The 16,077-nt window shown below is 42.4% G+C and overlaps 1 protein-coding gene across 3 annotated transcripts in view; it reads right to left on the reverse strand.

The window, feature by feature from the left end:
- ralgps2 (Ral GEF with PH domain and SH3 binding motif 2) overlaps positions 1 to 16,077 on the reverse strand; it is a 90,122-nt gene that overhangs the window by 31,714 nt on the left and 42,331 nt on the right. For all 3 annotated transcript variants that reach the window (XM_083970639.1, XM_083970640.1, XM_083970638.1), the window contains 4 exons: positions 14,608 to 14,691; positions 9,021 to 9,110; positions 8,828 to 8,920; positions 4,383 to 4,509 (listed from right to left, as the gene is read on the reverse strand). In XM_083970639.1, the coding sequence (XP_083826765.1) occupies positions 4,383 to 4,509; positions 8,828 to 8,920; positions 9,021 to 9,110; positions 14,608 to 14,691 (394 nt within the window). The remainder of the gene's footprint in view (positions 1 to 4,382; positions 4,510 to 8,827; positions 8,921 to 9,020; positions 9,111 to 14,607; positions 14,692 to 16,077) is intronic.

Here is a 16,077-nt window from a genome sequence, read left to right on the forward strand (position 1 = left end):
ATTCCTTTTGTAAACACTGCTCTGTCATTCAGTCCTCACTTGGCTCCAGCTTTATAACAAGAGTGTGACTGTGAATGTCACACTTTCAATAACACATCATGAAAAATGTCAACTAAGCCTCTGTCTGTAGAAAGGATGATACAATCATCTGAAATGAAGCACTTCAAATTTCTCTCATCTGGTTTAAGTCCATTCACTGCTGTTAAGGCACTAAAGGCGCATCAGGGAGATTTAGTAATTAAACACAGAGGGGAGAGTAAAAATGAAGTGTGACCACAGTGTGAGTCTGAACGCCACAAGAATCCTAGAGCAAAGGAGAAAAACATGTGAGAGGAAAAGCTACAGAGCAGAGCAGACTGGACCATGTGAAGGTAATGACAGGAATAGATAACAGCTGCTATAGAAGAATTTAGATTGAAATAAAAGACGTGGAGGGAAGGTAAGACTGATAAAAAAAGACAGAGATAGAGAGACCTGGAAACAAGAGGAAGCATTTGTTTCTCTGACACACGTATGCAAGTAGGTTTTCTAGCAGAGCTGCAAGCTGCTTAAACACAGCTGTATTTATGGAAGGAGAGGAACTGTTGAAAACTGGTTTCTCATCTTCCCTGTGTGACATCTCACCACTGCTGCTTTCCATTGGTTGGTCAGTACTGCTCTGCTTGTGGCGCACAGATGTCCAGCCATAGCACTTGCGCTAATAAACCCTGATAATAACTATGATAAGATTAAACCGGCACTGTCAAGAATATAAAAAAAAAAACCTTACTCAACAACACACTATTTGTAAAAGTGTGATGGTAAATCTCCTGTCTAGACTGGACATGCAGCAGTTTTTCATTCTGTCATTGAAGATACTCCATCAGGAGGGAGGAACAGGTGACAACATGCCATACATTAATGTAACACACAGCACTCTGACCTATTAAGGGTCAGTCTGTTCTGTCAAGACTCAGTTCATGCTGTGATTGGTCAGTACAGAGGTGAGAAAGTCCTGGGTTTGAACTTTTCTTACCACCTCGTTTTCTGTCGTTACCGTTTGCTGCATCTTTCATGTGGATGCCACAGTGTAAGACTAAAAACAACCTTACAGAGAAAAGTGTGTGAAAATACACACTAACCCCCCCCCATCTCCCTGTCCAGCTCTCAGCTGTATCCACTAACAATAGTCTGTGAGCGCTAGTGAAACACACTGCACTGTAGCGCATGGCTGAGCCAACTCGGTGCACGCAGCCACTGCTGTTGATTTTGCTTCTCTTACGTGTCTGGTGTAGACAACGAGTCGGGGGAACATTTCTTTTTTACGTGTGTGTGTTTTTATCACAGTGGAGCCGTCTGTTTCTGTGGGTTCTTTGTTGGTGCATGATTAGCTTGGAGAACAGGAACAAGTTCATCTGAAGTGACGCTGTGTAGAGAGCAGACAGGAGAGGTCTGTGTCTGCTGAGCCAAGGAACAGGTCAGAGGTCACACATGTGCTCCCACACACTGACACACACACACACCACACTTGAGCACAAATGTATTGCTGTGCAAAAGCTTCGGCTCAGTGACTACACAGCAGACCCAGGAGACTGTCAGCCTTGTTATCACCATGAGCATCAGAGTGTTTGGTCTGAAACACGGGTCTGTCAGTCACTCTGCTCTGCTGTAAGCCCAGGAGAAAACTTTCCTTGTATCCTACAACCTTTATCCAATGAGGAGAGAGAACGGCATAAAGGGGCGGTCCTCTCTGTGTGTGCAGCCAAGGGATGCGCGTGAATGTGGTGACGTAGGGACGAGGGCGGGGGCTGCTAACTCCATCTGCTGACAGGAAGTTAGACAAAACCACCGGATCACTTACTTCTGCTTTAATTGCTGTGCTTTCCTTTGCAGGCCTGAAAGTTTGCCACTCCACAAGACTAATGGGAAAATGAGTTGTGGACTGATGAAACTAAGATTTCATTTCTTGTATTTTTTTTTTATTATTATTATTATTTTAGTATTTTTTGTATGTATGGTGTAACAATGTCTCTGCATAGCAGCATGTAAACATCATGTCAGAGGTGAAGTCTGGTGGAGGAGCATCATGGTTTAGGGCTTTGCTGCCTCAGGTCTGGACAGTTTGACCTCATCCAGAGTTTATCAAGGCTTCCTACAGGATAATGTCAGGGTGACTCCACCAGCTGAAACTCAGTACAAGTTGTGTGATGCAGCAGGACAATGAGCCTAAACATTGAAGTAAATCTACTATCTATTCTAGATCATCTAGAGTAGCTTCAAAAAAAGAAAATCCACCTTAGGGAGCGGCCCAGTCATTCACACCAGACTCCAGAATTCATCCTGAGTGTTGTGCAGTTCTGATCAGCTGGTTGAGGTTGTTGCTGCCAAAGGAGCTTCAACCACTTATTAAATCCAAGGCTTCACTTACTTTTTCCACCTGCACTGTGAACTGTGAATGTTTAATGGATATGTTCAATAAAGACATGCAATATCATAATTGTTTGAGTGGTATTAGGTTAAGCACATTGTGTTTATACTTGTGACTTAGATGTAGATCGGATCACATTAAATGACCAATTAATGCAGAAAACTAAGAAATTCCAAAGGGTTCACATACTTTTTCTTGCCACTGCAAATACATGCTCAAATACTTTGAGATAAATCCCATTACACACACACACACACACGGTGGGAGAGATGCTCTGTGTCCTTCAGCCTCCTGCTCATTCATTCACCTCCTCTCAAAGAGATCTAACCCTAACCCTAACCCCCCTAACCCTTTATACATCTCCTTATCCTCTCAGAAATATCCATTTTTCACAGTGCCCAAAATTCATAAAGAAATAGGCTGCAGGTCATTCAAGTACAAAGCTCCATCCGATGGGAACAATTTACCTCCCGTGTCCATCACCTCCTTCTATATCTTTAGAACAAATTTATTTTCCCACTTAAGAACAAGCTGCTCATGTTTCTGATGCAGTGGCACTCTGTTGCTCTAGATGTTGCATTGTGAGTATGATGTTGTATTGTTATGTGTATTTGCTTACGTGTATGTGAGTACTTGCACCTACATTTACAGTTACATTTATATGTAGGTATGCGTGCATATGCAGTATGTATTTGTAATCCAACTTCTTGTGAGCCTGGGATAAGGTGGGTGGGGTTTGGGGGGCTGTTGAAGTGGGAGAGCAGTGTGCTTTGTGTCTGTTGTGTATCTTTGTAGTAGTATGTCTTTGTGTTATTTTTGTATGTGGGGACCCCCTCGAAAACAAAATGCTGCATCTCAAGGGGCTATCCTAAATAAATTGAATTGAATTGAACTGAATTGAATTGAATCAGCTGGATTTGTGATGGAGGGGGATGTCTGAATGTCTGAGAACAAGAGAGTGGCACTCTCCTCCCTGTGTGCCAGCTTGGCTCCGTCCAGCATCACATCACACATCTACAGTCATCACTGACCAGCTCAGACTGGAAGGAAACACCATCCCACTCACACACACTCACTCATACAAAGCCTCAGAATACAAAGACTCCACCCTAATACGACACATGTCATCATCGAAACGCTTACTAAATGGAAAATACACACACAATGAGGACATACAGTTAACTGGCAAATCTCTGTGCCGTTTCACAACATTAGCTCTGCATTCATCTCACGGTCTGTCATTACTTCTAAGACATCCATGATGGAGGGCACTGGGGAAAATGTGTGGTTACAAGTTTCCTTAACGACAAACAGACTCTGGAGCCCCCTGTGTTTGTGCTTTGTGCCTGTGTTTGTTTGCACATACTTGAGCATAGGAGTTTGAATTGCACAGCAGCAGCTATGATGTGAGCCCGATGGTTAGAGAAGAAAAACCGTGGCAGTAAAGAATTTCAAAGTCGACTCAAAACAAGAACAAACAGTACAGCAATAAAACCACACACGTGGGCATGAGCGTTTTCCTCGCACGACTCGTGAGGATTCCTGTGTGATGTCATACTGTGGAGTCGGAGAAAGAAGGAATAAAAAATAAAAAAAAACCAAAGGAAAGGAAAAAGACATTAATATTATGTCTTCCTCTTTGATTCATGTGTTTGTTCCAGCTGAGAGGAACTTTGACATGTTTCACAACGGCAGTAAAAATATGTTCGGCAGAAAGAGCAGAATGAAAACAGCAGAGGAACAACAGACGATTAACGGGACTGACTGATGACTTTGGCGCCGTATGATCCGTGACATAACAAGATAAGAAAATCAAACGGTTCTCATTTCCTGTTTTATAGCAGACACATGCTCAGAGACCCAGACGGTTGTCCTCAGATCAACCTTTAGCCTGTGAGCAGCCCAACAATGTAAGGGTCTGATGCTCAGTGCATTCTTCAAAAGAGGTGTGTGTGTATGTGTGTGTGTGTGTTACCTAGGTATGGTATACAAGAGACCATGCTCTGGCTGCTTATGAAGTCTCTCAGACGTTTGTAGTTGTCCTCTTTGGACATCAGGTAGTCCAGTCGATCAAACGTGGCCTTGTCCTTCCGGCTCAGTAACTGTGATGTGAAGGAGGGCAGGAGGGAGGGAGCAAACAGACACAGCCCATTCAATCTCAACAGACTACAGCAACAGGAACAATACAATAACAAATACGTTTGCAATAAAATGACTTGATTGAAGTTGCATTTGCAGAAATGAAGAGACATGCTGCAGGACAGACAGAAGTAAGTGAAGACAGTCTTCTTCAGACTAACTATCATCCTGCTACAACTGTGTATCTTCTTGATTCAATGCAGACAAAACATCCATTTCAAAATGGCATGCTAACATTTTTTATTTGTTGCTTGTTTGGAAAACAAGTCAATACCTGGTAATATTCTACAGTCACTTACAGTCAGCGTCAGATAAAATGTCATTATTTTGGAGAGAATAAAAGCCGTGTGTTAGAGAGCACGAAGACCACGCCTGCGCCAAAACATTTGATCTGATGGAAGAAGCCTCGGAAATTCTTTTTTTTTCTCCTTCTTTTCCTCTTTTTTTTTTTTTTTTTTTTTAAACACACAGCTCTTAAACTTACATCTAGGAGAAGACCAGGTAGTGACAGACTTTTGTTTGCATGCTTGTTCGTGCAGATACTAAACTGTAGAGTTGTTAAAGGGACAACAAGGAGTTTCTATTTGGTTATAAAAAAGTCTCACGTTAATGTGGATGAATCTACGCTACCCACACTTGTTAATGGGCCCATTTTCTTTTCTTTTTTTAAGTATATATTTTGTTGGCCTTTTTTGCCTTTATCTGATATCACAGTATAGATAGTAGGGGTGTCACGATTTCGATTTTTTATTGAAATCGATCGAAATTACGTCACGATCTCGAGCATCGAAGTCAAAGAGAGGATCGACGATCCCCCCCGCCCGCAAAGCTACAACTGCCCAAGTGTCTTGTCAGTCACTGGTCCGAGTTTTCCTTTACTTTTTATTTCGAGACAACACTCACTCATTCTCTCTCTCTCTTTTTTTTTTTTTTTTTTTACCGGCGGTGTCAGCTGATGTGCACGTCTGCAGCAACCCAAACAAATGCACATGTTGACCGGCTCTATTCCAGCCACATGATTGGTTCGGCACGGCGCAACTCTCAATATCACTGGCTATTTGCCAAAACATGGATGAATGAAACCTGTCGACCACGTCTCATATTTCTATCGAAGAAAAGTTATTTCACAATTTACAGCGTTTTATCACCCAGCCCTGGTGGGCTACTGTCCCCCTCCTACCTGGGAAACAGGAGGGAGACACAGCTCTAACCTACACAACACCGACAAGAGCCGCATGTTGCAGAGACGTTATAAGATAAAAAAAAAACAGAAACCCCGCAAATAATAAGCCGACGAAAAGATGCAACTTGCCACTTTTTGTCGATGTATTATTTGCGGGGGCTTTCAGGGGATCTGGCGACGGTGGAGGATCCGGGACTGATTGACTGTGGGCCACCGCCAGTCTGATCAGGACCTGATCAGGTCCATGGCAGCGCTGCAGCTGCAGCTGCAGCTCTGCCCCGCTGTCACATGACTCTCGCGTATCAGCGCAATCTCGTTTACATTACATTAAGCCGACATCAGGAGAATAATGAGACACGACGGTAAATTAATGAAAATAAAATTATGATAATACAGATATAAATATTTGTTTCAAAACCTTGGGGGCAATTTTGGCCCCTGGATCATGATTTTTGGGGGCATGTTACCTTTATATTGTAAAGAAATTATTTAAATGTGACCATTAGTGCCTAATGTGATACATTATGGAAATTGCATCACTTATATGTATCCCATCTTTTGAAATAAGATTCACTGTAAAAAATGTGATGAATAAAACCAATGATCGTAGACTAGACTAGTCTGAAAATAGCATAGGCCTCTGTGCTGTAAGAAAAAGAAAAAAAATCGAGAATCGAATCGAATCGTGACCCTAAAATCGAAAATCAAACCGAATCGAGGATTTGGAGAATCGTGACACCCCTAATAGATAGACAGGAAAGGGGGAGGCAGAGAGAGGGGGAATGACATGCAGGAAAGGTCTGCCCAACGCGGGACTCGAACCGGGGACGCCTGCGTTGAGGACTGTAGCCTCTACATGGGGCGGCCGCTTTAACCACTGCGCCACGCACCGCCCCAATGGGCCCATTTTCTATAAATATATGGTTTTGTCTCTATGGTTATTTTGTTATTATTAGTGGTGGTGGAAATGCTGGTCGAGCCGACCAGCATTTCCTTACTTTCGGTTTCGTGGCGAGTCATGAGAATAACGCCGCCGAATCTCCGTTTATGGTGGGAACTACGACGGTATGTGATCGTCTTCCAACCTCTGACTTTAATTCTTGATGAATGAAAACATGAGTCTGTCTTGCGCCGGTCAAAGAATTTCACGGTGCGCGGAGGCTCATAAATGTAGTGTGAAAACACTTCGCTTTTCCAAAACTCCTCGTTGTCCCTTTAACTCATGGAGCACAGCAGCAGTAGTGAAGCATCAGACCGCTGGTACAAGTCAAAGGTACCAACCAGATCAAGTGTGTGGTCTCTTCTCAGAAACTGTTACATCATTACATTTGTGTCATAATGGAAAATCTATCTATATTTTCAGCAAGAACACTGGCACAGATGGGCAGTCCCTCACATGAGGGCGCTGGCCCATCATGAGCACACTTGTAAAAGCAACTACCAAGAACTTTTAACTGGATATGCAAAAGTCTCTGGTTTCTTTCTCATGTCTCTGTGACCTACAACAGAAAATGTGTCTGTGGGTGTGTGGAGATAAGCTTTTTCTTAATAGTGTAACATTTCTGGACGCAGTGGTCGGGTCAGACCACCGGACAAAACCATTTATGGCACCCAGACCGGAGACCGGTGTGAGTCAAATAAGTGTCTTTATTACAATACGTCCACAGGGGTCGCCAAAATCAAAACTTTTTTTTCCCTTTTAATTACCAGTGCATGTTGTTTTGAAATCAGTGGGGCAGAGACGTGAGCTGCTCAGTGAACACAATGGAGGAACGGTACAGGTCCCCTGTCCCTCAACAAACTCATCAAATACACAATCCAACAACTCCAAAACGCTCTGGTGGACAAAGTTGTGACCTGCACATTCACCACGCTATGAAATAATAATGTATAACTATGTAACATTACGACACATGAAGCAAATACTCTGAACTACTTGCGCTTTTGAAATCACTCCGCCCAGCAGCCGTGTCTGGGATGTAGTTTCGGCTGCATTTCCCTCTAAAACAACTTTGTCTCGTAATGTTACATTATTATCTCATAGTGTGGTGAATGTACAGGTCACAACTTGTCCACCAGAGCGTTTTGGAGTTGTTGGATTGTGTATTTGATGAGTTTGATGAGGGACAGGGGACCTGTACAGTTCACCTCCATTGTGTTTGCAGAGCAGCTCACGTCTCTGCCCCACCTATCTATAACCATTAGGGCTGGGACGATATGCTTTTCTCCCGATTCAATTCTTCTATGATTTTTTGGATGGCGATTCGATTTAAATTGCGATTCTACAATATTGCCGATTCTCTTGATTTGTAGTCTGCATTTTTAACATTTATCTGCACACAAATACTGTAGGAGCCTATAAATTAACATACTCCATTATAAAGTGAACTTAAACCCTTTTCAAAACATGTACTCTCTGTATGTAAAAAAGGCTAACAAATGCACATTGCACAATATTTAAAAAAAAATTAAATTAATCATAAAGATTCCGGTAACACTTTACTTGAATAGGTATTCATAAGATTGACATAACACTGTCATAACCATGACATAACAGCTGTCATAAACACCAATGAATACTTATGACAGCTGTTGTTAAGTGTCATTCGGTAAGTTATGTCACTTTTGATGCAAAGTTGACATTGTTTGAGATGTTTTTGTTCTGACAACTTGACATAAAGACAATTTAAACTGTCATAGCAGAATGGACAAACTTTAAAAAATAATGTCAAGTTCTCATAACAAGGACATCTCAAAAAATGTCTGTATGTAAAAAAGGCTAACAAATGCTCATTGCACAATATTTTCAAAAAAAAATTAAAATAAAATAAAAACATTTTTCAAAAAAAAAAAAAAAAATCTAAATTGTCAAATCGTCAAAAAAGATATCACGATATTTATGTGAATCGATTTTTTCTCCCACCCCTAATACACATCATGCAACATTAAAGACAATGAACCTACCCCTAAGACTATAGGGATTATGGCAATATGTGAATTTGCCAAAATGTTGAACTATCCTTTTAAGATGATTGGAGAGTGGCACAGAGGACAGTGGTTAGCTGTGTGATGTTTCATAGTAAGGAAGATGTACTCACCGCCCATGTTTTGGTAAGCCTGAAGATGGGAGCACTTTGGAGAGCCGACACCACGGCCATGACTGCGTGGAGGTTGTTAATGTCACACAGTTTCTATGGAAAGTTAACAGCACACAGAGTTCACCAGCTGAGTTACCACTGCAAACACTCATTATGATTGATCAACGGTGTCATGTTGTGAGTTAAGTTGTACCTTGGCAGTGCGAATGTAAAGACTCAGCACCTCTGCTCTGATCTTCAATGTCTGCGCATGGAGGATCTCTCTCACCACCCAAAAACTTGTCTAGATAAAAAAAAGACACACACAAAGACATTACAACACAAAGTAGACCCAGGATGACAGAGAAAATGTAATCCCTCGCATTAAATTTTCTGATGACAGTAAAGATTTCAGGTTTGTAGAGAGAAAGGCAGGGAGTTGTGCCTTGTTACATTTCTAGAGTCCGACACCAGACCGAAGGCCTGTCCACAGCCAGGACAACTCTGGACTCGAACCAGGTCCAAGCAGAGCAGTGGAGAACTGGGACTTCTGACTGGAACGCTCCATTAGAGCCCATTAGAAATTAGCTCTTGAGAAAAAACAAGAGCTTCACAGGACTGATTACACAACAGATACACACCATAACTCCTGATATGTCATCTGAAAAAGGAGCAGGCCAGTGTGTGTGTGTGTGTTCAGAGTACTTGGCCAGACCCAGAGTAATGTCGGAAATCTGTCTCTTTAGGGAGAACGCTGCGAAGCCAAAGTTCTGATTTCACGTACACACGCGGACAAGTCAGTGAATCAATCAGAGTGGAAGCTCTGGGGACGGAGGGAATGGAAAGAGGAAAAAGGAGGAGAAAAGAGGAGTGAGGGAAAAGAGGAGGTAATGGGAGGGGAAGTTAGCCTCAACGCCACAGGGCTCTGAGGGCTTTCAGAGCGCACAGCTGTCTGCACATTGTGTTCTGATAAGACGAGCAGGCTGACCATCTCTGCTTTTTTACTCTTACGCAGACATACTTTCACCTCATTCATCCTCTCGGCTCCTCCCCCGCTCCTCTCTGCTGTTTGTGCCTGATTAACTGACATTTGTGTGTGTGGTCAACATTCCTCCATTAAAGCCATAGACCACTCAATGTGCTTCATGTGTGTCTAGAAATTAGGGCGCACATCTCTCACTCACGATAAACCCTTCAATTTTTATTTCTTCCAGCGACAGACTTCAAACAAACATTTGAATCCGTCTTCTGCCTCCATGTGAACAGTGGACTGGAGTTTCTATCAACTGTTTGATGTAATCTGGGAGCAGAAACATGCTGCAGCTTCACACGAGTCTCCTTGTTAGAGAATGTGTCTGTAATTCTCTCCACCACAGGGCTTCATCTCACAGAGCCTGTCCTCATACGCCTTGGCCTTCAAAGCTGCACCATGATGAGATCACTCATGACGACAGTGCTCTACATAGGTGCTAGCATGAGTGTGTATGTGTGAGTGAGGGAGGGTGTGGGGATGCAGGGGCTGTACAGACTCCCCCCAGTGGAAGAGGATTATGTCCTGAAGCAAAGACCATGTCAGTGGGACTGTGTTTATGAGCGGATCAAGTCCTCGGGACCAGAGCTGTGAGGCTCCAGCACTTCACTAACCATAAAGAAGCGGAAGTTGCCATATGCAGCCAAATGCTGTGTTTCAACTCATTCAACCCTCTATGGTGTTGCTTTTGGGGGAAAAAACACACTTTTTTGGTTCTCACATTGCCCCTTTAATTAAAAAAAAATATATAGATTATACTTAGAAAGTAACATGACCAGTCTGTGACCAAAGAATTGCGGGGCTGAAGTGGGTTTGACTGTTTCTATGGGGGTAGAGTTCCTTACTGGAACTAAACCTGGATGAGACACAACACCAACAAATGGTGTGACCATCACTTTTTAACATGTTTAAAGTTAAATGACAATGTAGAAAAAATATTGTGGATGTGTAAGTAAAGACACTTTTTGTTTATATTTTCATACTAAAACTGTGGCTTTTTGTTCGTTGCTTCAGGGCTACACTGTGCAGTTTGTCCACTTTTGTTTGCACAATAACATTCAAATGAATAGAGAACAAAAGCAATAATTGTTATTATGTGTGGAGGAAGCGTGATGGAGCGGTTGGGCTCATTCCCTCTGACAGTGGAGGACAGCGAGGAAGAGTGGAGCTCAGAACCAGGTCTGAGGGACAGCTAGGAGGTCAGGGTCTGGCAGTAGAGTAATATATATCAACATACTACTGGAAGTGTGTGCATGCAAGTGCACGCGTGTTTGTGTGTGCAGTAGGGATGTCACAATTAGTTGTTTTCACAATTAATCGCGGTATTAAACGCCACAAAAGAAAGATTCCTAAATACCGCCACTTTCCAAAAAAGATGATGTCTGAGCCAGATTGGCATTTTTTGCGCGAGCCGCGAGCGATCGCGTCAATCTTGGCAGGAAGTCACACATGAAACAACGAGAGAATCCGGTCAATTTTCAAAATAAAGCACTTTTCAAAATAAAATACAGCGATTAACAAATGCGATCGTATTTATATTTGTCAGACTCTCAACAGAGGGCGAGAGAGATGAAAACACACACACACACACACACACACACACAGGACAGGGAGACACGGAGTGGGCTGGCTGCAGGGGGGAGGGGGGGGGGTCAAAACACACAAACAAACAGGGAAAGAGCGAGAGAGAGGAGGCAGAGACGAGTTGTTGTCAAGTGAAGGACGACGTGAAATTAATCTTGGAAGTGGAGAAGTACAGGGAGTTGTTTGACCCACAGCACACGGTGTTATAATTATATGAGGTTATTTACTTATCCATGATGTAAAAAAACAGCTCTGAATGTGAGTGAACAACAGCTGAAGTGCTTGCGACTGCCGCAGAGAAATTAGCGTCTGTGTGTGTGAACAGCAGGGACACGGCTCGCACGCTATTTTCGCTCGTCTGTAATGTCCGTCTTGTATTGAAGCCCCGACATGAGAAATTGTTCTGAAAAAAACAATAAGTCTATATTTTAAGCTTGTTTGTAGTGGAAGCTCCTAGTGTCTCAGTTCACTGCTCTTCCTGTGTCAGTGCAAATCACGCAAGATTTCGCGGACCCCCCCTTGATTTTACACATTAATTGCGTTGTGAAATTGATAAATGCATAATAATCGTGATAATCGTAATACCGTGATTATTTCTCTGACAACAATCGTACCAAGAAAATCTATAATCGTGACATCCCTAGTGTGCAGTGAGGGTTCAAAGCCAACTCACCCTCTAAAACATCAATACACCATTTGTAGTTGATATTAGTTGAAAGCAACATGTTTATAATGTATATACTGCTTGACTGTCACTCTTTCCTCTTATCACATTCATTTCATAGAATGAAATATAGAAATAGCACATTGTTGTCCTGAGGCAACAAACCAACATCTGGCGGGGTGGAGTTGGATGAGAACCTAAAATAAAAATGTCCCCCTGAAATAAAAAGTCATACAGTACCATAGAGGGTTAATGGCCTAAGGGGAGAAGGGGGAGATGGAGTTGAAGATTTGGACAAAAAAAGAGCACAGCTGGTTGACAGGCCTGAGGCGATGTGTGACGAGTCCTGAGCTGCCAACAGCTGGTCAGCGGCAAAAAGTGAATTTACGTCCCTCACTGTTGATTTGACGGTGACCGCTGCACCATCAGTTGTCAATGAGCTGGAATAAGCTGCTGCTGCTGCTGCTGCTGCTGCTGCTGCTTTTATCTGCATGTGATTTCAGTGCACACATCAAACTTTAGACCTGTCAGCCCGTTACGGTTATCTGCTTGGAGAACTGACAGAGTAGCTGTATAGAACATATTAGTCTAGAATGAGAATAATAAGGTATGACATGAATATAGCATGAGGTCTCAAACATTTTTCAGCTTTGTAGTTTTTTAGTTTTTCTTCCTGGTGAGAATACAATCTTTTTTCATTAGTTTATTATTATTATCATCATTATTATTATTATTATTATTATTATAGCAAGAAATCAATATTACAAACCACACAGAGATGACTGTGCATTGATGGCATTATAAGATGAATGCACACTATTGTTGGGAATGATTGTCTCCATGCTGCCTGCTCAATAGACTGGCTAACTTTTCTTCTATTCTCCTGGCTCCCAGACGGAGCTGCCAGTAAAACAGCGACTGAGGGAAAGAATATGGCTTCAGCTCATGCTAAGGAGCTTTCTGGGACTCTCTGCTCTCCCAGTCCAAGTCCTATTATCCAAAAAGCTCATTTTCCTTGGCTCCCAACAGCTGAAATGTGTGCAGCTAACATCTTGAATCACCGTTTGGGATCTGCTATACATGAAGAAGTTTCCACAGCAACACATTCTTGTTAGATCATCTCATATTTATACCAGAGGGCAGTAAAGTGGGTCTTAAAGGAACCTGGCAAAAACAATGGAAGGTGATTCAAGGGCATGGCTGCCACTTACATCATTACCCACAACATCCCCGTTGGTGATTTCATGGGGCACCGAGGGAGCATGCCATACACCCTGCTGTGTACAAAAAGCACACTCACAACTTCATAAAGGCCGGATGCAAAGAAGCAGCTCAGGGCTTAACATCCTATCTTGTCACTGACCTCTTCCTTTGTCTTGGGGACTATTTATGATGTAAAGAAATACACAAGCAGGGCTTTAAAAACAACCAGGTCTGGGAGAGCCAGGGTAATGATTTGGCACTAGGGAGGATGAAAGAAGAGGACATGATGGAAAGAGAAGTTGTAACCGCTCCATTCCTTGATGGCCAACGCTCATAAATCTTTAACACTGCAAGAGAAACGGTTTTCTTACCCCTGACTCTCCGTTTGTTTGAGAGGACTGAAGGGCAGACTCTTTGTGTGTCTCACCTGCTTTTTTTGTTGTCGTTTTTTTTCATTTGCTTTGGTTTAGAAATTAAAAAAAAAAAAAAAAATCCCTGTTTTTCTGACTAATCTTTTTTCCTGTTTTTCTGGCTATTCCTCATTTATATACAGTCTATGGTCGACTCCTTCCCTGCTACATTGAGCAACAGGCTTACAATAGAAGGATAAAGTCTAAAACATAAGAGTATCATACCCTGTGTGTAACTAATCACATGCCTTAATTGACCCGGTACGGTATAGAAAGTTGAAGACGGGGCATATGTGTGGAGCAGGAGTCACCATAGATGGGAGTCTTGCAGGTTGGATGTTCTCGCGAAAAAATTACTCAAAAAAACATGGGAAAAAAATAGCCAGAAAAACAGGTAAAATGAGCTTGAAAAACAGACCAAAAAATAAATTACTCAGAAAAACCCGGATTTTTTTTTTATTCAAGTGAATGCAATACGCTTCCGTAAGAAATAACAGAACAGTCCATACAAATCATTACCGAAATTAGGGTTGACCCAAAAAATTCGAAGCTTCGTTCGTTGCCATGGTAATCGATCATGAAGTCCTTGATCGTTTTTGCTTTTTTTTTTTCCTATTTTCCTTTTTGACACCGGTTCTCATCGGCAATTGTTACATTAAAATGAGTAGGCTACTTGGCATCCTGGAAACCTGCCTGATTTTGGAGATATGCAGTGTTTGTTTGGCATTACTTACATTATTTCCGCTACGATCGCGTTTATTACATAAACAACGTACAAACAACACAACCTAAACAAACTAGTAGACATACAAAAAAAATACATAAGGAAAGGGAGCCATAAAAAAACAGTATGTTACCTATTCCCTAGACCATAACAACTTTTCTATATATATTATCTTAATTGTCTCACCTGGTTGAACCTCCGAGTGAAGGCCACGACATTTGGAGCAGAGCTGTGCTTCTCCTTCTTGTTCCAGCCACAGCTCGACAGCTCCTGAAAACATACAAACATCAGGGACATGAATGGAACGCACACATCTATACAACCTTTTGTATCCACACCACAGTCTAGCCAGAGGTTTGTCAGTGGGAAGAGAGGAGGGAGAGACCAGGATGGAGAAGGAGAAGGAAAAAGAGAACGGCTGAGGACAGGATCCGGTCAGAGCCTCAGGTGACTCAGACTCAACTAATAAAAAAAATCTGAAAATGCTAATTAATCATAATAATAGGAATTTGAAATTAAATAAGAACATCATCTGAAGTTTATATTACTATATTACTGAAGGACTCATTATTGCACTGAGGGATAGATTAAGTCCCCACCACGAGAAAGCTCTACTGCTTTTTTTGCATAATGCATCCCATGAGCACAGAGGTGATATGACACAGCTGCACAGTGGAAGTGACGACATGTCAAAGCACTTCCAGATTAAATCAGAACAAGACCAAACCACAAATGAATATAAACAATTCAGAATTCTAAACATTTTAAAACACACATTTCATAATGTAAGGGATGGAGAAATACATTTAAATTGAAATGTAGACGATGCAGGATACTCCACAGTCCACATTAATCCATAATCCCAAAAAAATGTCAAATATTATAACAAATGTTTGTTTGTTTTTTCCCATTTCATGTTACCAGAGATCAAGTAAAAACAGTTTTCAGCTGAAGTCATTCAGTTTGAATTGACGCCATCCCAAAAAGGCAACAAATCTTCATAGCTGATGAACTGGAACCGGTGAATGTTTTGAGTTCTCTTCACTTTTTTTAATAACTTACTAAAACCATGGTCAAGTTGCTGAAGTTGTAATTTGCTGCTAATAAATGTCTGATGCACTTCCACTAATGCCAGTCTCACAAAGCAGCAGCAGCTGTTGGAGCAGCAGTCATCTCAGTATAGTTCATAAACAGAGGGGTGGAACTGGATCACACAAAACCCCAACAACACACAGTCCACATACAGTCCATACCGGGCCCGGCCCCGGCTCCGTCCTCAGTGTGAGGTAAAAACAGGAGACCACACAGATGCCACAAAGGGAGCCCAGACCCCTCCTTTGGCCCCCGCACACCCTGTCCTCCGGCCAGGGACACTGACGTCACAGTAGGAAAAATGTTGTGTAAGTTCTCCTCCTAATCCCTGCCAGCCCGACCCACTTGGGCTTCAATGAACAGCTGAATCAGGCTGCAGCTCCCCCACACAATACCCCCAGTGAGACCGTCTGACCGTCTGGAAGCACCCAGCAACTCCCTGACCCGGGTCACGTCAGGACGTGGACTCAGCCAGGGGGGGTAAAGGGACAACATATCAAATACAGATGGTAAAAGCAGACCTTCATGTGTTAGGCTAGGTGATGCTGAGTCAGGAGGAGGATA

This window comes from Trachurus trachurus, assembly GCF_905171665.1.
Source record: "Trachurus trachurus genome assembly, chromosome: 4".
Classification (NCBI taxonomy): Eukaryota; Metazoa; Chordata; class Actinopteri; order Carangiformes; family Carangidae; genus Trachurus; species Trachurus trachurus.